Source organism: Camelus bactrianus, chromosome 16 (assembly GCF_048773025.1).
Source record: "Camelus bactrianus isolate YW-2024 breed Bactrian camel chromosome 16, ASM4877302v1, whole genome shotgun sequence".
NCBI classification, from domain to species: Eukaryota; Metazoa; Chordata; class Mammalia; order Artiodactyla; family Camelidae; genus Camelus; species Camelus bactrianus.
This window is the reverse complement of record NC_133554.1, coordinates 43332227-43355082: the sequence shown is the minus strand read 5'-3', so window position 1 is coordinate 43355082 and position 22856 is coordinate 43332227. Positions and strand designations below refer to the sequence as shown.

At 52.8% G+C, this 22856-nt stretch overlaps 2 protein-coding genes across 3 annotated transcripts; one reads left to right on the top strand and one right to left on the bottom strand.

The window, feature by feature from the left end:
• The first annotated feature begins 4241 nt into the window (after nt 1-4241).
• On the top strand, nt 4242-10426 carry NAGS (N-acetylglutamate synthase). The gene is made up of 7 exons (XM_010959549.3): nt 4242-5050; nt 5624-5898; nt 6016-6229; nt 6552-6732; nt 7229-7400; nt 7499-7681; nt 8836-10426. The coding sequence occupies exons 1-7, from the start codon at nt 4625-4627 to the stop codon at nt 8987-8989; spliced, it is 1605 nt and encodes a 534-aa protein (XP_010957851.2). The 5' UTR covers nt 4242-4624; the 3' UTR covers nt 8990-10426.
• Nucleotides 10402-13841, bottom strand: TMEM101 (transmembrane protein 101). Of its 2 annotated transcripts, none has more exons than XM_010959550.3 (4): nt 13658-13841; nt 13167-13347; nt 12166-12312; nt 10402-11435 (listed from the first exon to the last, which is right to left on the bottom strand). In XM_010959550.3, the coding sequence occupies exons 1-4, from the start codon at nt 13792-13794 to the stop codon at nt 11127-11129; spliced, it is 774 nt and encodes a 257-aa protein (XP_010957852.1). In that variant the 5' UTR covers nt 13795-13841; the 3' UTR covers nt 10402-11126. The 2 variants fall into 2 exon arrangements, with proteins under 2 accessions (XP_010957852.1, XP_010957854.1); XM_010959552.3 differs by having other exon boundaries at nt 13685-13838.
• Nucleotides 13842-22856: the final 9015 nt, after the last annotated feature.

The window sequence follows — 22856 nt, the reverse complement described above, 5'->3', positions numbered from 1 at the left end:
TGTAGATGAGTTCATAGTGCCCTTTTTTTCTTTTCTTTATTTTTTTAGATTCCATATATGAGTGATATCATATGGTATTTTTCTTTCTCTTTTGGGCTTACTTCACTTAGAATGACGATCTCCAGCTTCATCCATGCTGCTGCAAATGGCATTATTTAAATTTTTATGGCTAAGTAGTGTTCCATTGTATAAATATACTACAGCTTCCTTACCCAGTCATCTGTCGATGGACATTTAGGTTGCTTCCATGTCTTGGCTATTGTATATAGTGCTGCTATGAACGTTGAGGTGCATGTATCTTTTCGAATTAGAGTTCCCTCCAGATATATACCCGGAAGTGGGATTGCTGGATCATATGGTAAGTTTATTTTTAGTTTTTTGAGGAATCTCCATACCGTTTTCCATAACGGCTGCACCAAACTACATTCCCACCAGCAGTGTAGGAGGGTTCCCTTTTCTCCACACCCTCTCCAGCATTTATCATTCATGAACTTTTGAATGATGGCCATTGTGACTGGTGTGAGGTGATACTTCATTATAGTTTTGATTTGCAATTTCTCTGATAATTAGTGATACTGAGCATTTTTTCATGTGCCTATTGGCCATTTGTATGTCTTCACTGGAGAATTGCTTGTTTAGTTAGGTCTTCTGCACATTTCTGGATTGGGTTGTTTGTTTTTTTGTTAAGTTGTATGAGCTGTTTATATATTCTGGAAATTAAGCCTTTGTCAGTCACATCATTTGCAAATAAAAAAGTAATTTTTTGATCTATGTGTTCATCCTTCCCCCTCCTACTCGTCTCCTTGCAATGTATTTGTTGAAGGAACCAGGCTTTTTGTTCTATAAAGTTGGCCACAGTCTGGATTTTGCCGACCACCTTCCCACAGAGAATTTTACATCTTCACCACGATGCAATGAGGGTAAGTTTTATTCTCTCGCCTTCATTGTATAGTTGAGAAAACTGAGGCTCAGAGAAGTTCAATGCCTTGTCCAAATCTTTGTAGTCTAGGCAGAGCCCAGGCCTCCTGACTTTCAGCCAGGAAAAACGGGACTGCATCCTCAGAGCACCTAGTTCCATACCTGACACATACCACATGCTCCTCGCAGATGGAGAGGGCTGCTTTGGGATGCCTGGGCAGTCCTTGGGCCAACCCCACAAACACGGATTCCACAGACCCCACAAACCAGGAAGCCAAATCTCCCTTTCCACAGTCTCTGCTTCTTTCTCTCTGTCCTCTCGTCATTCATTCATTCAATAAATATTTCCTGGACATCTCTCACATGCCAGACACCATCCTGGCGTGTGAATGAGTATGGCTGTGTGACTCTGTATGTGGGTAGATGGGTATGGTCTCCGGGGATGGGAGGGGGGTTGGACTGCTTCTAACTCTGTATGGGGTGTGTGTGTGTGTGTGTGTGTGTGTGTGTGTGTGTGTGTGTGTACACAAGTCTGTGTACATTTGTATCTCCAGATTGAAATGTCCTTGTAATTGTCAGTGACTATACTGGCTATATATTTCCATGTTCTCAGTATCTTTCCATGTATATGTGTGTGGGTTCCTACATATGATACGGTCGCAGAGGAAGCCTCTGTAAATGTGCATAGTTCTGTATGCAAATGTGTGTCTGAGCAGAACTGTGTTTCTCTGTACGCCTGTGTGTCTCCACATCTGTGTACTGTGTGCATTTCAATGGATTGTGTGGGTCTCTACTTTTGTGTCCTCTGTGTATCTGTATGCATGTGTCCCCTCTGGTGCTGTGATTGGGACTGTCAGCTCTCAACCCTGGCCTCTCACCTGCCCAGATTCCTGCCACCTCCATGCCCACCTATTCTGAACAGCAGCCAAGGAAGACTCTCACGAGAAGGAAGCTTTGGCCCTTCAAACCAGCCCCTATGCATAAAGCCAAGGCCTCTGCTGAGGGGAGGTGCCTGGAGGGGCTGTAAGTTTGTGTCTGCTCTCAGCATCTCTGAGATCCAAGACCTGACAAGGAGACAGGAGCCCAATGCTGAGCCCATTGACAACAGGCTTTGCTCTGAAAAGCAAAACATCGGCCAGCTTCACAGGGCAAAACATAAAATTCAAGCTGGAACCACAGACCCACAATGATTCTTTGGGCCTTCAGTTCAGAGGGGTGGGTCAGGTGGGGATGCTGACCTGGGATACCCACACTCACCTCCTCCAGAAAGCAAAGCCAACTCCCCAACCAGTGGCTGGCCTTCCCCAGGGAGAGTGGCCCCAGGGTCATTTGGCCTGGAGTTAATCATCAACTCGACTCGGGGTATCCCTGAGCCCCATTGGCTGTCTGGGGACACAGCCCTCTGGGCTGAAGCCCAAAGGGGAAGGAAGGAGTGCCCTATGCAGTGTCTGCCCCACCGGCCTAGGGGAGATGAGGCTGATGCTTTTGGCTAGTGAACCAGATGGGCCCTCAGGGAGCCTCAGTCTAAAGGGAGAAGGCACCCTTGCCCTCACCAGGGCAGGAATTGGCAGTAGGCAGGGCTCAGCTACAGCTCAGGAGGAGAATCTGGAAGGGGTGTACATCTGGTTTGGAAGAAGTGAAGAGGGGCCAGAGCAGGGGTGGAGACCCAGAGCAGCAAAGGTGGGAGAGACCTGGAAGGAGGAAATCTGAGTAGAGAGGGACCAGGGAGGGTGGCCACTCTGGAGAGGGTCTTGGATGGAGGGAAGGGGAAGCATATTTGAGGTTGGGGCTCCACTCCCTGGGGGCCAGGACCACCTCCTCTGGTGGATTCTGAGCAGTGTGGGAGTGGCAGGGGGCAGCAGTAAAGAGGGAAGAGGTACAGACACCAGGTAAGGGGTACAGACCCTCTGTACCATTGCTTCACTCTCTGTCAGAATCCAGGATTTCTAAGTAGCAAAATGGAAAAGTCAATGGAAGCGGTCACAAAGGTCAGCTCCCACCCCACTGCCAGGAGTCTCCAGCCCAGAACAGGGCCTGCAGGTGCTGCACTGGGTGTGCATCTGTGCCTGGTTGTGTACGTGTGCACACGTGCACATGTGTTCATGTGAATGTGTGTTTTAGTGGGGGATCCCGGGAAAGATAGGAAACTCATCCAGCATCTTCTGGGATACTCAAGAGAGGAGTCTGGGCCACTGTTCCCCAGGAGTCCTGACTCTCAGCACAGGGAACACAGAGCAGTGCATAAGGATGCCAAGACCTGGTCATGACACTAACAAGCTATGTGATCTTGGCTAAATCACCGCCCCTCTACAGTTGTTTTCCCCTTCAATAACTGCAGAGATGGAGACCCCACCGGGATAGAGTGTACCCGCGTGGAGGATGTGTACAACTGATAGCACACCAGGTGCTTTTAGGCAGCACACGGGTACAATATACAAAGCAACAGTGAATCATATCCTATGAAAGTTTTCAAGTCCTTTTCAAATATTGCTTAGGAGTGTGTATCAGGGCAAAACTGTTTTGCTTCAAAGACCAGCTCCACTGCTTCTGAAGTGAATGATCTTGGCCCTCACAGATTTCTGTGCCTCAATTTTCTCATCTATAAAATGGATATAATAATAATATCCATCCTGGAGTCATTGTAAGGATTAAAATGAGTTACTAGGTATGACATGATTTGCACAGTGCCTGGTGTTCTTCACGTGTTAGCAAATACTATTCTATGGAAGAGAAAGCCTGCAGGTCCTAAGGGATCTACCACTTGGTTCTTGCTTCTTTGTTTCCAAGAGAAGCAGGCAACATTGTCCAGCTGGAATTTATAATATTTTGTTCTCGCTTTACTTGCAAGGCTTTCTTCTGTTTATGACAAGTGATACTGGGCAGTGGAGGAGCCGTGTGGATGCCTCCCCATACTTAAAATCCCGATGTGGATAAATTTTAAATTTAAGAAGTTTAGGGAAGTGGGTATAGCTCAGTGGTAGAGCACAAGTGAGGTCCTGGGCTCAATCCCCAGTACTTTCATTAAAAAAAAAAAAAAAAAAAAGATGGAAAGGCATTAGATTTGTACAATTTTTTTTAAAGAAGTTTAAAGAAAAACTTTAATACTAATAAGAGGTGATTTGATGATACGACAAAATTCTCCAAGGTGGTACCCAGTGGCTGAAGTTTGGCCAACCCTGGTAACCTCGTGACTCCATCTTCTTTGAGCTCAAACAGGACAGAGGCATCCCCAACCCCCTCCAGCAAGGCTGGAACTCCTCCGCGCTTTCACTCTTCCTCCACCTCTCCTTCCGGTCTCCTCCCTCAGTCTAGCGGCAACTGCCAACTGCTCTCCTCTCTTGCCCTAGTCAGACTCCCCCTTAATCATCCAAGATCCCGCAGAGCACCAAAGCCACCCCTAGGTCCCCTGAGCTCTTCTTGGAACTGGCCTTGGCAGCCGATTAAAGACGTTCCGCCACCCTTTATCTCGGCCTAGTGACTCTCGCTAGTGGGCTCCATCCTCCTCCAGGGGCGGAGGATCGTATCGGCCCCGCCCTCCGACCCATGGCCTGACCCTCCTCAAAGGCACCCAAAGGCGGACTCCGCGCCCCTGTCCGCGCCCCGCCCCGGCTGGCCCAGCACCACCCCGCGGTAGGTTAAGAGCCCCCCATACCCCGGAGCTCCGAACAGACAGTCCCTCGTGGGGGGGCAAGCCGGTTTGATTGTCATGGCGACGACGAGGCTGGCCTGGGCCCTGTGGGTCGCACCTGCGGGTAGGAGGCTGCGTGGCCCCCGAGGCACGGGGAGCGCCCGGAGGCTGAGCAGCAGCGCGCGGAGGCGGGCAGCCAGGGGCACCAGCCCGGGGCGACGGCTCAGCACCGCCTGGGCGCCTGCCCAGCCCGTCCGAGAAGAGGCGGAGAGCACCGAGGACGACTCCCACTCGCCTGCCGCGAAGAAGCCATCGTGGACGCCCTCTCCCGAGCCCTCGGTGCCCCCGGATTCCGCCGAGCCGCCAGCGGGGCGCTCGCTGGTGCAGCGGGACATCCAGGCTTTCCTGAACCAGTGCGGGGCCAGCCCCGGGGAAGCGCGCCACTGGCTCACGCAGTTTCAGACCTGCCACCACTCCGCGGACAAGCCCTTCGCTGTCATCGAGGTGAGCGGAGCCCGGCGTCGGCCCTGTCACAGCAGAAGAACGGGGGGGGGGGGGTGGAGACATGTCGCCAGGCGTGGCAGGACCGGCTGTGGACTCTGCGCAGTGGAATCAGGAAGGAGCTCGACCGAACCCAGAGGAGCGCCCGGAACTGGGCGAGGCTGCCCGCTCCCCTAAAAGTCTCGCGCCCAGTCCGTTTGAGGAGCCCGGAGACACTAGACGGTTAAGTGTGATGCGCGGGAGAAGTCCTACCACTCTGGCGCAATTAGGGGTTCAGTTGGCAACTGGGAAACCTGAACAGAAGCCGCCTGCATCACCCCTCCCCCTAAGGTGTCATAGAGTCCAAGGTCGTAGGGAGGAGCGGAGGGAGGAACGCTAGTGTGAGATAAGGGGATGGCAAGACCCAGTGGGGCAAAGGGCGGAGCAGGTGGGCGCAGGTGGCCAGAAATGGGGCCTGACAGCTCCTGGGCAGGGTGGAGGCCCCGAGAGGTCCCTGAGGGCCAAGCTGTAGGAGCAAGCGTGCTCAGCGGAAGTCAAGGCCAGTGTCGCACCCCCTGAACTCCCACTCCTCCGTAGGTGCAGGACGAGGTGCTCAAGTGCCGACGGGCCGTATCCAGCCTGGCCTTCGCCCTGGCCTTCCTGCAGCGCATGGACATGAAGCCGCTGGTGATTCTGGGGCTGCCGGCTCCCACGGCTCCTTCAGGCTGTCTTTCCTTCTGGGAGGCCAAGGCACAGCTTGCCCAGAGATGCAAGGTGCTGGTGGATGCGCTGCGGCACAATGCAGCCACTGCCGTGCCTTTTTTTGGCGGCGGGTCGGTGCTGGGCGCTGCTGAGCCAGCCCCTCATGCCAGGTTAGTGCCAGCCTTGCCTGCCCCTGCGCCCTCAGATCGCGCTGCTCCACCAGCGTCCCCCACCCCAGCCCGGCGAGCCTGGAGGCGGCCCACTTGAGTACCACGTCTGGCCCACAGCTATGGCGGCATCGTCTCGGTGGAGACGGACCTGCTACAGTGGTGCCTGGAGTCGGGCAGCATCCCCATCCTGTGCCCTATCGGGGAGACGGCCGCCCGCCGCTCGGTGCTCCTCGACTCGCTGGAGGTGACCGCGTCGCTGGCCAAGGCTCTGCAGCCCACCAAAATCATCTTCCTCAATACCACGGGTGGCCTGCGGGACAGCAGTCACAAGGTGTGCCCCCTCCTTTCGGGCCCCCCTCCCCGAGACTTCGGGCCTGGTTGAGCCTCTCTCTTGTCCCCCTCTCCCCGCTTCCCCATCCCTGCCGCAAGCCTCCCTGATGGGCCGCAGAATCACTCTTCTCTCTAGCCACCTGAATCAAGAATGGAGTGTCAGGGAGGGACTCAGCCCACGATGCTCAGATCTGAGCTCTCCTTGGCTGAGGACTCCAGGAGGAAGTAAGGGGAAAGGGTTCAGTGAGGAGAGGTCCGTGCGGCTCGGGCACAGTCCTTGGCCGACTGCAGGTTGGAGCCTCACCTTCTCGACCCGGACACAGGTCCTGAGTAACGTGAACTTGCCCGCCGACCTGGACCTGGTGACCAACGCCGCGTGGGTGAGCACCAGAGAAAGGCAGCAGATGCGGCTCATCGTGGACGTGCTCAGCCGCCTGCCGCACCGCTCCTCGGCTGTCATCACCGCCGCCAGTACACTGCTCACCGAGCTCTTCAGCAACAAGGGTGAGGACCGCGGCGGGGGGCCCGCTGGGGTTTGGTGGAGCAGGAGAAGCGGCTTCCCGGCCAATAAGGAAGCCATAGGGGCCGCCAAGTAAAGGGTTCCAGCTCTTACCCAACCTGGGGGAGGTGAACCGACCGGGGCTGGAACTTAGGTGGAACTAGACAGATGGGCGGGATTTGGATGGGTGGGCGGGACAGGGGCAGGGGAGGGCACAGTTTGGGAAGGTAAGCCGGCCTAGGGGAGGTAGGTGGGACTAGAGTCGATGCGCGGGACTCGAGGGACAAACTCTGCCTGGGAAAAGCATCTCCCCGAGTGATAATCACTTACAAATCTATGCAGACCACAGGAAGCGTTTCATTGTGGAGCGCTCCCTAAGGGGGTAATTGAACCACCAGCCCTTGTCATATCTGGAAACCCCACCAGGCTGTGCAAACGGAGGAGTGGAGGGGACCTGGATCTCGGGTTGAACTAATCCCTCCTCCTCCATCCCACCCCCAGGGTCCGGTACCCTGTTCAAGAATGCAGAGCGGATGCTGCGAGTGCGCAGCCTGGACAGCCTGAACCAAGGCCGCCTAGTGAACCTGGTCAATGCCAGCTTCGGCAAGAAGCTCCGGGACGACTACTTGGCCTCACTGCGCCCGCGGCTGCACTCTGTCTACTACTCTGAGGGGTGAGCCTGCGAGCCCCAGAGGGCAGGGATCGAGGGACAGAGCCGGGGAACTTCGGGCCAAGAAGAGGTCCCAGCCTGCCTCTCCCCCGCTGCGCCAGGTACAACGCGGCCGCCATTCTGACTACGGAGCCCGTTCTAGGGGGCACCCCGTATCTAGACAAGTTTGTGGTGAGCTCCAGCCGCCAAGGCCAAGGCTCTGGCCAGATGCTGTGGGAGCGCCTGCGGCAGGACCTGCAGACGCTTTTCTGGCGCTCCCGGGTCACCAACCCCATCAATCCCTGGTAGGTCCCGTCTCTACTGGCTCTGGGATGGGCTCCGCCCCCATTCCCCTCCCCAGGTCTTGCCAGCCACGCCCCGGGGTCCACCAGCCAGGATGGCTGTGCTTCCTCTTCTTTGGTTAGCCATCCCTCCCCAAGGGAAATGGCCCACTCAGTGTGGCCCCGCATTCCCCAGGGAGCAGACCACACATGGAGCCTGAGATCACTTAACTCCACTCAGCCCTGCTTTTCCTTGAAGACACCCCCCACCCTCCATGCAGCCTGCCTCTGGTTGGGAGAAACCCAGGCCCTTCAGGCTCTATTCCAGATGCCCAATTGTCAAGCTCTGACTGGGTCCATTGCATCTCCAGTGGAACACTCCCTCCTCTCCTTCCTTCTTCAACTATCCCCTCATCCCCCTCTACCCTGCTCTGTGGGCACTAAGAAGTGAACAAAACCCCTCCCCGGGCTGCACAGCCAACGCAGTGTGGAGAGAACCAACGAGGTCCTCCCTCTAACCTTCCTAGCTGTGCGACTCTGGCAAGTTACCTAACTTCTCTGAGCCTTAGCTGCTTCTCTGTGAAAAAAGCATACTAACACCAGGCTCTTGGCTGCTGCTGTGAGGATAAATATCAGCTTATGGACCACAGGTCCCAGTAGGGTGTCTGGCATGTACAGGTATACCCCGGGATACAGAGGGTTGAGTTCCACAATAAAAGAAATAATGCAATAAAGCAAATCACATGAATTTTTTGGGTGCCCAGTACATACAAAAGTTATGTTTACACTATACTGTAGTCTACTAAGTGTGCGATAGCACTATGTCTAAAAAAACAATGTACATACCTTAATTTTAAAATACTTTTATTGCTAAAAAATGCTAAGAATTACGAGCCTTCAGTGAGTTGTAAACTTTTTGCTGGTTTGAAATATTGCAAGAATTACCAAAATGTAACACAGAGACATGAAGTGAGCAAATGCTGTTGGAAAATGGCACTGACAGACTTGCTCTACACAAGGTTGCCACAAACCTCCAATCTGTAAAAAATGCATTATCTGCAAAGCACAATAAAGTGAAGCGCAATAAAATGAGGTATACCTGTAGTGGGTCCTCAGTAAATGAACCTGCGAGTAGTGAGCACTGGCCTTGCCTAAAACCTACCCCCTACCCCCACCAGGTACTTCAAACACAGCGACGGCAGCTTCTCCAACAAGCAGTGGATCTTCTTCTGGTTTGGCCTGGCTGATATCCGGGACTCTTACGAGCTGGTCAACCATGCCAAGGGGTTGCCAGACTCCTTCTGCAAGCCGGCTTCTGACCCAGGCAGCTGACCCATTCCACCAGTCCTGCAGACCCTGGGATGGCCAGGGTGGACCAAAAGCCATGTCTGCTGGAGGTGACCCCAGGCAGCCAGAGGCCGGACTAGGCTTGTTGGCTGAGTGATCTACAGAGGAGGCAGCAGCCCCTACTCTACCCTGCCAAGGGCAGGATGCGCATGTGAGGACAAGTACTGGAAGGAGAAGGGAGAAGACCTCCCATTGGCTCCAAAGCCAACCAGATGGCCTTCAATTTTTAGTCTAGAGATTTGAGGGAAGGAGGACTTGCCTTTGCGGGCTCTACTCAGGGCTTAAGGGTAGGCCAGTTCCTCTGGCCTCTATGCTGTTTTGAGGCTCCCTTACCCAAAATATCACCCACATCTGCCTGATATTCCACCATTCATTTCCATTCACTCAGCTGGCAACTTTACAGGAGGCCTTGATTAAAATGCAAATATTTGTCTGAGAGTCAGCTCACACTTGAAAGGAAATTAGCAGTGACCCTCTGGGAGTAAGATCTTGAGGGCTGTGGAACCAGGGGGCTCCTAGAGGGAAGAGAGGAGCTAAATGAACCGGAGGCCCCAGGATGAATGCTGCCACCATCCCCCTCCCTTGGCCGCCCCCAGGGACTCCCCTTCCCCTTAGTTAGGAAACATGCTCCATCCCACAGGCCAGACTTGACAGCAGCCCCAGCCCCCTTTCCAGGCAGGGCTCAGAGCCAAGCCCAAGTTGGCTGTTTTCCTCTAGGCCCCCTGGAGGTTGCGTCTCAGTCTTTGCTGGAGCAGAACATCTCAGATGGGCAGGAGTCCAAAGTCTGAGGTTTCATTTGACATTTCTGACCCCCATGATGTGCCAGGCACCACCAGGGCTGTCAGGACTACTTTCTGTCAGGAGGTGCATGGACGAGCAGGGAGAGAGTCACCACGGCACAAAGCCCCCCTGAGAGCAGCCTGTCTTCTCTCAGGAGAGGGGTGGTGTCGAGTACACATCTGGGTGCAGGCATTAGACAGACCTGTCCAGGAATCCAGCTCTGTGGCTTGAGGCAAGCTGTTCACCTTTTCTGAGCCTTCATTTCCTCACCTGTGAAATGAAAACTCCCTGGCCTCATAGTGGACACCTAATGTTAGTTCTCTCCCTCGAGCTGCCCTCACCCAAAATTTCTTCAAAAAGATCTGGCACCAAACGGGGAGGAAAGGACAAGCCACAACAAGAGGGACTGAAGTGAGAGGTGAAAGCATACACTACAAGAAGCTTTCGGAGACTCTTGAAAAGAGAGCCAAAGGACTGTGGGAACTCTCAGAACAGGGGAAAGATCATGGGCGGACCAAGGTGGGGCTTAACCAGATGTGGTCTTTCAAGAAACCCCGGATCAATCCTAGCCAATGGCAAAGTGCCCTGTGGGGAGAACAGAGAAGCAAAGCCAAGAGTCTATATAAAATGTTTATTTTTGGAGGACTGTGTGGTCTGGTGTTTGGGAGGGCACTCAACCCCACCAGGCCAACCATGGAGCTAAAACAGAAGGCCGGAGGCAGGAAGTTGGCAGCTGCCTGCCCCACCCCCGCACCCCCAAGTAGACTGGGGCCTGCTCTGCCCTCAAGGTGGGTGACAGCTAGTGCTGTTTCTGCCCCTGGTACACCCTGAGAGCCCATGTGACTTCTCCCATGGTGCCCAGCCCCTCTGCTCTTCTCGGGTCTGATCCACGTGTCACGAGCATACTCACTCTCAGTCTCTGAAAAGCACTGCAGTGCCTATCTGTGTCTGCCAGGTTCAAAAAGGAATTTTTCACATTTGCTCACTCCCAGTTCTGTCTGCCTTCCTCTGCCTCCCATTCTCAGTACCCCAACCCTAGCCCTGCCCCACCCCCTTCTCTGGGATGGGAGACCCAGGGGAGCAGCTGGCCTCAGCTCTCCTCATAACAAACAGGAAAAAGAAACCTGTAAGGCATCCTTATCAGGGCTCCCACGCCCCCAAGGGCTGAGCCCAGGAACTGTAGAAGAGACCTGCCTCTTACCAACACACACAAGCACACACAACACAAAGGATCAAACAAACAGAAGTAAAAGCATAAATAAACATAACTGGGCCAGCAAGGAGGAAAGTAGGGTGGCCCTCAGTGGCTCCCCACACCCATCTCGGCCTTCCGCTATGCAATTCAGCCATCAGTGGCCAGGATGACAGCAGCCCCGAAGATGCCCACACTCTCTCCAAGGAGCTTCATCTGGTTCCAGAACTCAACGCGCCGCGTGTTGTGCCAGTAGGCAACATTGCCATCAATGAGCAGCATGACCGGGGGCAGCAGTACAGCCAAGATCTGGGCAGCCAGGGTCACATAGTAGCCTGACAGGAAGGCCAGGGCCAGGACGCCATACAGCACGAAGAATAGCTGGATCATCAGCTCCCCACCTGGGAGATGGTTCAGATACGCCAGCCGGTCCTCCTTGCTGTGCTGCAGCGAGTAGGCCTAGAGACACACCATCCTCTGAGACTCTCCAACAGGCTGAGGAGCCCGCCTGGGGAAGGCCACCCCTGAGATGCAAGTCAGCTCCTACAAGGTGGGCTTCTGACTCCCCTCTCAGACTTGGGGCTTTCTGAAAATAAGGCCTGTGTCTCCCCTTCAGACAAGGGAGCTCCATGAGGTTAGGGCCTCAGAAGGGAAAAGGTTCCACAGTCAGATGAGAGTTCTCACCTATGAATACAGAGCTCTGCACATGGGAGGTGGTGCCTAGTAACTAAGATGAAACTGGACCTGGGGCCTATCCATGTCCCCATCCACAGTGGCCTCCCCGAGCACTGTGGGGAGGATGTAACTGGCTACACCAGGCCAGCTCTAAGTGGCAGAGTCCCACCGGAGGCCTGAACCCTACCAAACCTCTCCTAGTTCTCTGGGGGCTGAAGCCATAAGAGGACCAGTCCATTTTGTTCTCCTGGCTCTCAGGCTTGGGACTGAATGGTCAATCCAACCTCTTCACTCCCTGGTGGCCATAATGTTGGAAGAAGGGACTCTCAGCCAGGTCTCAGGCACCTGAAGGGCCACTGAGGCCCAGAAACTTGCCAGGGCAACTTCCGGGAGCCAGGTCATCAGGAACTACAGGTAAGGCCTGGTTCCACCCACCTCCTTAAGTTCTGCCAGGCAAGGGCTCACATCTCACTCCCAGGCAAGCAACTCCAGCCAACAGTCCCCCCAAACCTACCACACAGATGAGGTAGATGCCCAGGAAGACCTGGCCGGTGGACTGGAGGGAACGGCTGCGGGGTTTCCGACGGTACAGCTCCCCAGCACCGCTGGCCAACACAAGAAAGCCGCCGATGATGGCAACTGTGCGCGAGTACATACGGACCTAGGCCGAGGCGAGGGGACCCCGGTCAGGAATTGAAGCTACCACATTTCTCCTGGCTGCCCAGAGTACAGAACTGCCCATCTCTACACATCCCATTCCATCTGATGAACCCTCTTACCATTTCCAAGAGTGGTGGGCAGGTAGAGCTGAGATAGATAATTCTTTATATCAGAAGTAGAAACTGAGGCCCAGAGGATTAATTAAATTGTCCGAGGTCCTACAGAAAGTAAGTGGCAGAACCCAGATACCAAATGTTGCCCTCCTCCCCACCCCATGGTCTGCACACTTGAATCCCAGTGTTCTTTCTGATAAATAATATAGTCTGTTCCATAAAATAACCACTGATCTCACTGTCCTGTAGCTACTCTCACATCTGCCTCCTCTACCGGACTGACAGTCCATTCCTTCCAGGTAATGCCTTGGTCCCAGCTTATTTCCAAGGCTGCAGTTCCTGGCATTTACAGGCTTAAATGCTGCCCTACGATTAATTAAATTTCATAAAATCAGATGGTTGGACCAGGTACTTTCCAAGTTCCCTTTCACCCTGAGTCTGAGATAATTAAACTAACAGTTTAAAGAGTTCTGGGAACCAGGTGACCTGGGTTCTGGTCCCACCTGTAAGGCTATCTGTGGTGTAACTTTGGGAAAGTCTGCTTCCCATCTCTGGACTTCAGTCTCCACAATCTGAAAGGGAGGCTTGTGGTCTCCAAGGTCCCTCCATTTTTGTCATGTGTAATAATCTCTACCCATCTCGGGGTTCAGCCTTACCAGGCTTAGCAATGTGCACCTGGCTAGCACCAGGCATTGGCTCCCCATCACCCCAGCGAAGTTCCACCTAGGGCCGAGGCGCTCACCTTCAGCCAGTCCCCGTAGTGGACGTAGCCCCCGATGTAGGCGGCGTAGGTGCTAATGGCCAGCTGGAGGGCCGCCCCCAGCGCGAACCAGCGCCGCTTCACTCCAAAGGACATGAAGCTAGCGCACAGCACGGCCGCCCCCATGTCGAAGTACAGGTAGGGCACTGGGATGTCGGGCTTCCTGGAGCCAGGAGGGGGAAAGGAATGAGGACAGAATGAAGCGGGGAGAAGAGCCATGAGACCCCTTGAGTTCCCGTAAGCTCCACTGCTCCCCCAAACCGAAGCCCCCTCTCATGGCCAGGACCCCCGCACTAGGCTTGATACCCACCTTGCACCAGACCAGAGCCCCTAACAAGTCCGAGGTCCCACTTCCTCCCAGTACAAGGATCCCAGCTTCTGGGTCCCAACGTCTTGTTCACCTCACCGCACCCCCATTCCTGGGACCGGCCGGACCACCCCCACCGCGCTCGGCAGCCGCGCTGCCCGCTCACCGACGCGCCTCAGCCCTCTCAGCGTACAGCATGAGCTGGCTGAAGCAGCCCCAGAAGGGACAGCGTGTGAGTAACACCGAACCCAACTGCATGATCAGCTGCAGCATCCACCGTCGCGAACCCATCTTCGACGCCATCTTGAGGAAGGGCAGTCCGCCGGCCTCACTCCGGCCAGGGACGCCGGCGCGGAGATGCGACGCGCAACTTCCGGGTCTCGCGGAGTTTTGTGGCTTTCCCTTCCCATTCCTTCCGTTCGGAAACAAATCTCTCGCTCTCTAGTTCTGAGCTGTAGGAGGTGTTCTAGCTGCGGGATTCAACCCTTCCTTCAGCCCATGGAGACTTAAGGGTTCCCCTTGTAGCTGCAAAATTGAACGCTAGAGTAGATTAAGGAACAGTAAGCGAACTAGTTTTTGAATGCCGCTAAACCTGGCCTCTGCAGGGAAAGTGGAGTTACTCACGTTCCCTGGCGGACATCGGGTGCCCAGTGGCTCAGCTATATTATCCAGCATGCGCAGTACCCATGTATCGCTATATAAGCCTGACGCGCTATGCAAGCTCAAAGGTTAGGCCATAGGTCATAGTTGGATAGATGCCGGCTTTGTTAGCCTTGATATATAAGGCAGAAGGGACTTGCTGCCGCCGCTGCAACTGAAGCCTGTGTATTCCACCTCGCAATAAAGGCATGTCAGAGATACCTAGGGCTCCGCAAGTGTTCTTAACGTCTGCCCGAATTCCAAGTGAATCTGCCAGGCCTTGAGCCCTTGCAATACAATTGGTGTAGTTGGCAGGATTGGCCGTGGACTGGTATGGAACCCTCTGCACCCCCAGTGGGGTGGACTTGAGGGGTGGCCCTCGACGAGTACGTGGTACTCGGTGGCGAGACTTCTTTCTGCTTGGGCACCACCCCAGGACAGGCCCGAGGTGAATGGGTCCCCTGCCCAAGTGGGAAAGGCCCTGCAGAAGGTGGAGGAGTCCCTAGAGAAGCAGAATGCCCACAGGGCTGCCAGGACCGTGGGATGGGTGTTCCTCACAGCCCTGTAGGTTGAAACCAAAACCTCGCTGTGAAAGGCAGCGAAGGTTTGGGAGTTACAGGGAAAGGAAGAGGCTTTGGAAGCCCGCATCTTAGCTCTAGAGGAAGATTTACAGACCCTGGAGAACCAACCGTTGCCCCCGTTGGTAGTGGTAAACTTCTCTGAAGAAGAAGAGCCACGACTGCGAGCCCAACCAGTAACACAGAAGCAGCAGCAGCAGCAGCAGCCAATGGCCCCAGAAGGACAGATTTCTGGCCCACTGCAGATGACTGAGTTTACAAGGTACCACCCACGTACTCAGGCAGAACTGGTGGAGTTGGGCAAGCAATTTCGCCAAAAGCCTGGGGAGCCATTGGCAGCCTGGATATTACTCGTGTGAGACTTAGGGGTGGAAGGGATTATCTGTACTCCCCAAGAAATGGAAAAATTAGCCTCAATGACCCTGCATCCGTCCTCAAGACAAAGGCTACAGAATAGCCAGTGCAACAGCCAGAGTAACCATTCCTTGTTGGATTGGGTAATGGCCGCAGTGCACATGGTGTGGGCCAATGTGGAGGACGTGCCCGAGACTGTAAGTAAATGGCAATCCTATGGGGAACTGGTGCAAGTGCTCTGAGAGTTAGGGGTGCGACAGGCTGTGTTCAATGTAAAAACACATGGCCCTGATGAGGAGGGGTTTACAGCAGAATGAGGGATTTGGTGTTGCAAAACACCCCCTCAACATCTTTCAGGTCCCTTAGGATTAATGAAGTCACCATGGTGGTGGCAAGTTTGGGGAAGGCAGAAAGCCATCATCAGCAAAAGGGCATACGGGCCATCACCTGACAACTGGGGAAGTTAGCTAAGAAGACTGGGAAACCCATCAAGGCCACATGCACTCAGATGTGGGTAGACGTTGTAGAGGCTGGTGTAGATCAAACTAAGATAGAGGGAAAACCTAATACTTATTTACTAGAGTTATGAAAACAGTTCGGGGAGGATCAGAGGCTCACCCCCATGAAAAGGAACACCCCTGTGAAGAGCAACAAGGAGTCCCAGTGGACCTGAGTAGTACCCCTTGAGGACCATATGCTACCCCAGGAGGTACCCAGGGGAGGGGATACTTTATTTACATTTAAATAGGATAAAGGCCAAGGAACCCTTCTACAGGGGGTGGGCAGGGACCAGAGGCCCCATGTGGAGCTTGCTATCTGCTGGTCCCTGACCAATGTACAGCAGGTATTGGCCTTGATGGACACAGGGGCTGAATGCCAAAAACTCACTCATGGCAACCCAGATAAATTTCAAAGCCCGGTGTCATACGTAGATGGCTATGGGGGGAGAAGTATCTGGGAAAGCTATACAACTACCCCTTGGGATAGTGCAGTTGCTCCCTAGGAACTATAAAGCTCATGTTTCCCCAGTACCAGAATATATACTGGGCAGAGACGTGCTCCAAGGCCCATGGCTACAGACAACCACTGGTGAGTTCCGCCTGCAAGTACGGGTGGTGAAGATGGTAGAACGGGGACGCACAAAACACCCTCCAGTGCAGCTCCCTGTTCCCCGGCGGGTCACCAGTACCAAACAATACAGACTGCCAGCAGGTCATGACGAAATTATTGGCACCATTGCAGAATTGGAAAAGGTAGGTATTTTATGGCTGGCCCATAGTCCGTTAATTCTCCTGTATGGCTGGTGCTTAAACTCAGTGATTCTTGGAGAATGACTGTGGACCGCCCAAAGTTAAATGCCACAGTGCCCTCGGTGGCCGAATTGATGAATCGACTAAGCCATAAGCTGGGCCCTTACCATTTCTTGGCCAATCTGGCTAATGCTTTTTCTTCTTTGACATCACCCCTGAGAGTCAAGATCAATTTGCCTTCACCTAGGAAGGGTGACAGTGGGCATTTAGGGTCCTACCTCGGGGATATTTACGTAGCCCTACATTGTATCATGGTTGGTAGCCTCCGACCTAGCCAGGTGGGAACGGCCACCTACAGTGTCCATGTACCATTATATTGATGGTGTTCTTTTAACTAGTGATTCTTTTGCAGACTTGGAGAAGGCTGTGCCCCTTCTGTTGTCACACATGAAAACGTGGCTGAGCGCTAAACGAAAACAAATTGCAAGGGCCTGGATTGTCTGTCAAGTTCCTGGGGGGTGTGTGGTCGGGTAAGACTAGAGTTATTCCTGATGCGGTTACTGATAAGATATAGGTCTGTCCTACCCCAACTACAGAGAAGCAGTTACGGACCTTTCTGGGTTTGTTGCGGTACTGGAGAGCTTTTGTCTCCCACTTAGCCCAGTTGATACGGCCTTTGTATGCCCTGGTACGCAAGGGAGCCACACGGGATTGGACCCCAGAGGCAGGACGGGCCTTTCCTGATGCCAAGAGAACAATTAAGGTGGCTCAAGCCTTACATGTTTTTGATCCCGCCTGGCCCTGTGAATTGGACATGATGTCACTCCTTCAGGATTTGGTTGGGGTCTGTGGCAGCATTCAGAGCATTTGCAACAGTCCATAGGGTTTTGGTCCCAACTACAGAAGGGAGCAGAAAGCCGGTTTTCTCTCATGGAGAAACAGCTGGCTGCCATATATGCGGCATTACTGGTGACTGAGAGTATAACTGGCTTGAAGCCGGTGACGGTACAGACCACCCCCCATAGTGGGTTCGGTAAGAGAGGACCTCGAGGCCCCGAGGTGGGGCAACACAAACACCTACACTGGCAAAATGGTTGGGGGGGGGGCAAACTTACAGCAGCGGAGTATGTTCTCCACTAGCCCTTTACGCGCGGAGCTCCAGGAGGTCCTGAAACTGGTGACTTACGTGGATAGTATGTCCTCCGCTGAGCCCCCTTTGGAGACAGAACCAGAGGTTAGTTCCTACCAAGAAGGTAGGGACCCCGTGCCAGCAGATGCAGGATATACAGATAGTTGAAGGCAAGGGCAGCCTCCGACTTGGACAACGATTGGCTTCCAGCCTGTGTCTGATACTATTTGGTATGATACCGGGACCGGCCACAGTAGCCAGTGGCCAGAACTATGTGCAATATGGTTGGCTGTAGCCAATGAACCATCACCCATTGCTGCCTGTACTGACAGTTGGACAGTCTATAGAGGACTGACTCTATGGATCTCTACCTGGCATTTGAATAAATGGGACGTGCATAGGCCCTTGTGGGGCCAGGCCTTGTGGCAGGACCTATGGGAGTTGGGACCAGAAGCAGGTGACTGTGTTCCACGTTACTGGACATGCACATTTGGCCTCACTGGGGGATTATGAGGCTGATACCTTGGCAAAGTCCAATGACTAGAAACTGCCCTGCGAGATAAGGCTCCCAACAGCCATGTGGCGCAATGGCTGCACTGACACCTGCTACACACAGGGCAAAAGACAATGTAGGCGGTTGTGCACGCCTCAGTCCTGCCAGTGACCTTGGCAGAGGTACACAGTGCTAAACTCGCTGGCAAGTGGACGTTATTGGCCCGCTGCCTGCCCCACTCTTAAGGCTACTGTTACGCCATCACTTGTGTAGGTACTGCCACAGGCCTGTGAGTGGCCTATCCAGCTCAACACCCAGATCAGAGGGCTGTGTTGCATGTGCTAGCACGCCTCTGCGCAGCGTATGGACGCCCTCTGGTGATTTAAAGTGACCAGGGAACTCATTTTACTGGAGCCCAAGTGCAAAGATGAGTGTGAGACATGAACACTGAATAGAAGTTTCACGTCCCTTATAACCCAAAGGCCACAGGTATTATGAAGCTGAATAACAGCCCATTGAAGCAAGGACTGCAGACTAGTGCGATAATGCCAACTTTGGCAGGATGAACCAGAAGGTTATGGGATGTCCTGTGAGCACTTAATGAACGCAGCAGACAAGGTGGCCTAGCCCCAGGAGAAGCATTGTCCGTCACGCCACTGCACTTATCCAGGTCCAAGTCCAGATGAAGGATATTTTGCTGAAACCTGGATTCAGATGACAGGGTTTGTTGGGACTAACACCCTAGTTGATTGGGCGCACACTTACGTGACAATTGCTAACCAGTCAGCTTGCTGGATCTGTACTGAATTACCTGTTAGCGCCTCAAATGGGCTCCCATGGAAAAGTAAATCAGCCACTGAGGCTAATTGGACTTGGTTAAGGTTGTGAAATGACACTAACCCACAGTGGAACTTAACCAAAAAGAAAGGTATTTGCTGGGGTAAGAGAGCGTGTAAATGCTCTCAGCTCTAGATGGGATATTCAATATGGGATGGTCTCGGTAGGTTGACAGCGGATATGGTAGAACTTGTTGCACCCATCCCCCTCTGCACTGAGTTTAGACAGAAGGGCCCATGTTGAATGGACCCCGCCTGGCCTGTGCATTAATGTTACCCAAATGACGCAGAAGGAGAAATAGGGAAAGAGGAATGGCAGCTTGGCCTAGCCTGTCCCTTACAGGAGCCTTTGGGTCTGTGGGCAGAATGGCGGCCATATCTTCTCCACAGTTGGACTGGACGATGTACATGGGGGTGGCCATTTCTCCCTGCGTAGGTAATGCCTACCTTACAAACCCGCCCAAGTAATTGAAGAGTATTTAAGGCACGCCACAGAGTATGGTGTACCCTTGGTGGTATTATCCCTTAGCACCTTTTTCCCCCAAGGGGCCACCGTAGTGACAAAAGCAGAGGTCACTGCTTTAGCAGTGCACATGGCCAGGGCATTCATTGAGACCCGTAAAGCCCTGGGCCTTCTTAATGATGAGGTGTAGCAATTACGAAAGCTAGTTTTACAAAATCTTATGGCACTTCGTATTTTGACAGCCTCAAAGGGCAGAGTGTGAGCTCTTCTAGGATCAGATTGCTGTGTTTATGTTCCAGATGCTCACCATATCAGCCAGGCTCTAATGGCCTTGGGAAAAGAGACAACAGCTATTGAACGCCTGACTGGAGACCCTCTACAGGAATGGTGGGGATCACTGACCTCCAAGTGGCGCTTGGTAGCAGCCATTCTGGGAGGATCTGCTTGTGTATTAGAGGCCTGCTGTTGCAGTCTCTATTGTTGCTGTGGATCATGGATGCAAGGGTCCATCCTTCTCGCCAAGGGACCTTCGCGGAAGACAACTAATGCATAGATTGTGCGGCGAGTGACCCTCAAGGGATGGAATGTAGGGGAAATGGAGTTACTCAGGCTCCCTTGCTGGACATCCAGTGCCCAGTGGCCCAGCTATGTTATCCCACATGCGCAGTACCCATGTATCATTATATAAGCATGACTTGTGCTACACAAGCACAAAGGTTAGCCCATAGGTCATAGTTGGATAGATGCTGGCTTTGTTAGCCTTGATGTATAAGGTGGAGGGGACTTGCTGCCGCCACCACCACCATTAAAGCCTGCGTATTCCTCCCTGCAATAAAGGCATGTCAGAGATAACTACGGCTCTGTGAGTGTTCTTCCATCTGCCCAAATCCCGAGTGAATCTGCCAGGCCTTGAGTGCTTACAGTACAGCCTCCAACCCTAACTGTGACTTTGGGCTTGTCGCCTACACTTTCCAAGATTCATCTGGGAAATGGAGGTGACATCTACCTCACAAGGTTGTTGTGAGGTTGAAATGTGACAACGTTGGTCCTAGAACATAGTAGGGGTTTAATAAATGTGTGTGTTGTACACAACACACACACACCGCAGAGGAAATCCCTCTGCTTCTGTTTAAGTTCAAAGTAAGGGGTTCTCCTAAGAGCCACTCTAGAGAAGTTTGGTCTTGGCCTGCCTTTCTTCTGTCCCCTGAGAGACGTGGACATAGGGGACATCTCAAACAGTTCATTTTCTCCAATGCTCCCACTCTGCAGCAGGCTTACAACTGGTCTCCCCCACTTCTTTGGCCTCTTTTGTTCTCAACTCCTCTATTCTGAGTTTACCTGCTACCTAGGCTTCTGGCAAAAGTCATCTCAACCTGAGACCCAAGCATCCTGATCCCATCGCCACCCCTCATTCCATTATTTCTACTAGGGATGAAAGGCAATCAGGGAAGATGGCCTTTTTAATCCTTTAGACCTTCTTGACTCCCACTCCACCTCACTTATTTCCCACATGGTCTCAGGAGCAACTTCGTCTGCTCCTGCAAGGACAGAGCTTCAACTAGATCCTGGCCAATGAGGTCAGGGCCTCAGGTGGAACACCTATGCACCCACCTGTATTCCTGCACTATGTGCTGAGTGCAGCCCCAGCCCAGGAATGGCAGAGGAATCTCAGCTCTAGCTACCTGCCCTGCTGGCCTCCTGCTAGAGCCTCACCCCACAAAAGCAGTGGCAATCAGCTCTCAGGAAGCCAAAGCCCTGAGCATGGGGGTGGGGGACAGGTTGAGGAAATCTCCACGGCCTTTTGGCCTTATATCCAGGGGAGCAGGACCCCGCCCTGCTTTTTCTAAGAACAGGTATTCCTCCCCTCCACCTCCTCCTACCTTCTGGAGCCCCAGGTCCTGCTCTCTCTCTTGTCAGGATGGCAGCTTGAGGCCCCTTGGAGCCCTACCTCAACTCAGGAAACAGACAGGTGTCTCCTCTCTGATTCCTACTTCCTAAAGCGTCTAGGCACAAAGGAAGGGAATGTTCTTTCTTGTTCTCGTTAGGCCTAAGGCTAAAACACTCCCCTCTGGCCTTCAAGGAGTGCCCAGCATCTCCTGGAAGAGGGGCCTGGGGCCAGCGTGTTTGTACCCAGTGCTTCTGCCTTGCCCAGGGAGGCCAAACTAGTTAGTTTCTCTCTAGGTTCCCAAGTGTGCTCACAAGCCTCACCCAGCAAACTCTTAAGAGAATAATGGCCACATAGAAGAGTTGGTTACCAAGGGCCAGGGCATCTCATTAAAGGCTTCATTATAAATCCTCAACTGAGACACTCATCTCACAGATTAGGGAACTGATGCTTGGTAAGGCCAGGGAAGTTGCCAAGTCATACTGCTAATTAGTGGCAGAGGTAAAATCTGACACAACTCAGGCCTTTCTGAATCCAGTTGTGCTCCTAACTACTAAGCTCCTGTGCCCCAAAGACTGGGCCACTGTCCCCCATGTAAGCCAAACACCCATCGAAGAAGTCAAGGTCACATGTGAGTAACACAGATGAGGCCCAGAATGGGAAGAGCAGCTGAGCCACCACCAACCTGGGGTATTGGTCTGAGCCTGTGGTTGATCAGACTTGAGCCACTTTGAATTAATTCAGGTGATCTGGTTCAAGCAAATTATACTGGAAAAACATGAGGAATCATTGTCAATAATCTCTGAGAAACCATTATAAACAGAAGGTTACCAGAGATTTGAACATAGTACAAGTTCCAATTTTCAAAAGTCAGATAAGTAAGTTTAAGAAGTTAACAAAGTGCAAAAGGGGCTCATTGAATATGTAGTCTCTCACCAGTGACCTAAAACATGATGACCACTAGGTGCCCACACAAGTTCACTAAAAATAAGTTATATCCAAACTTTATTTCCTTTGGTACTTATTAGATGGCTATCACAGACAAACATCTGGATCTTATTAGTCTTTCATGATGTCCCTTTGGGTAAGATGAAAGCATAAAGACAGTACACAAAGTTGGGATGGATAACCAGTATATTGGATTATAGCACCAAGATTTTTTAAAAGCTCTTAAGAGTTTGGCTAAAAATAAGCCATGTCACTGGAGAAGACAAGATAGCTCCCAGTCATCATCTACCTCTTTAGCAACTTCGGGGCCCCTCACTTAAGGGCATGAAGAGCAAGGACTAGGAAGCAGGAGACCCGAGCTCTAGCCTGTTCTGCTGCTCGGAGGACAGTTATCACATGTTGCTTCTCAAAGTAATGAGCTCCCCATCAGTGAAAGTGTCCAAGTAGGGGCAGAATGTTGAGGATGCTGTAAGAGAGGCTATTTAAACTGGGAGGCTGGACTATTCCATATAAGCTTCAAGATCACTGGCATTTGTAAGTACTAGATATCTGTGCTGAGCTTCAGAAACTGCAACTGGCCCACTCCTGGAACTAGAAGCATCTGTTAGCACACTGTTCACACACTGACTTCTGGAGTTACCTGGCTGCATAGCCTTCCCATAGCCAGTGCACGCGGATGACAGCAAGTCACTTTCACACTCATCTGAACAAGAACTCGTGTATTTGATGCGAGCATGCATCTGGAGGAGTCAAGGGTCCCCTGCTATCATCACTCCCCCTTACAAACTCT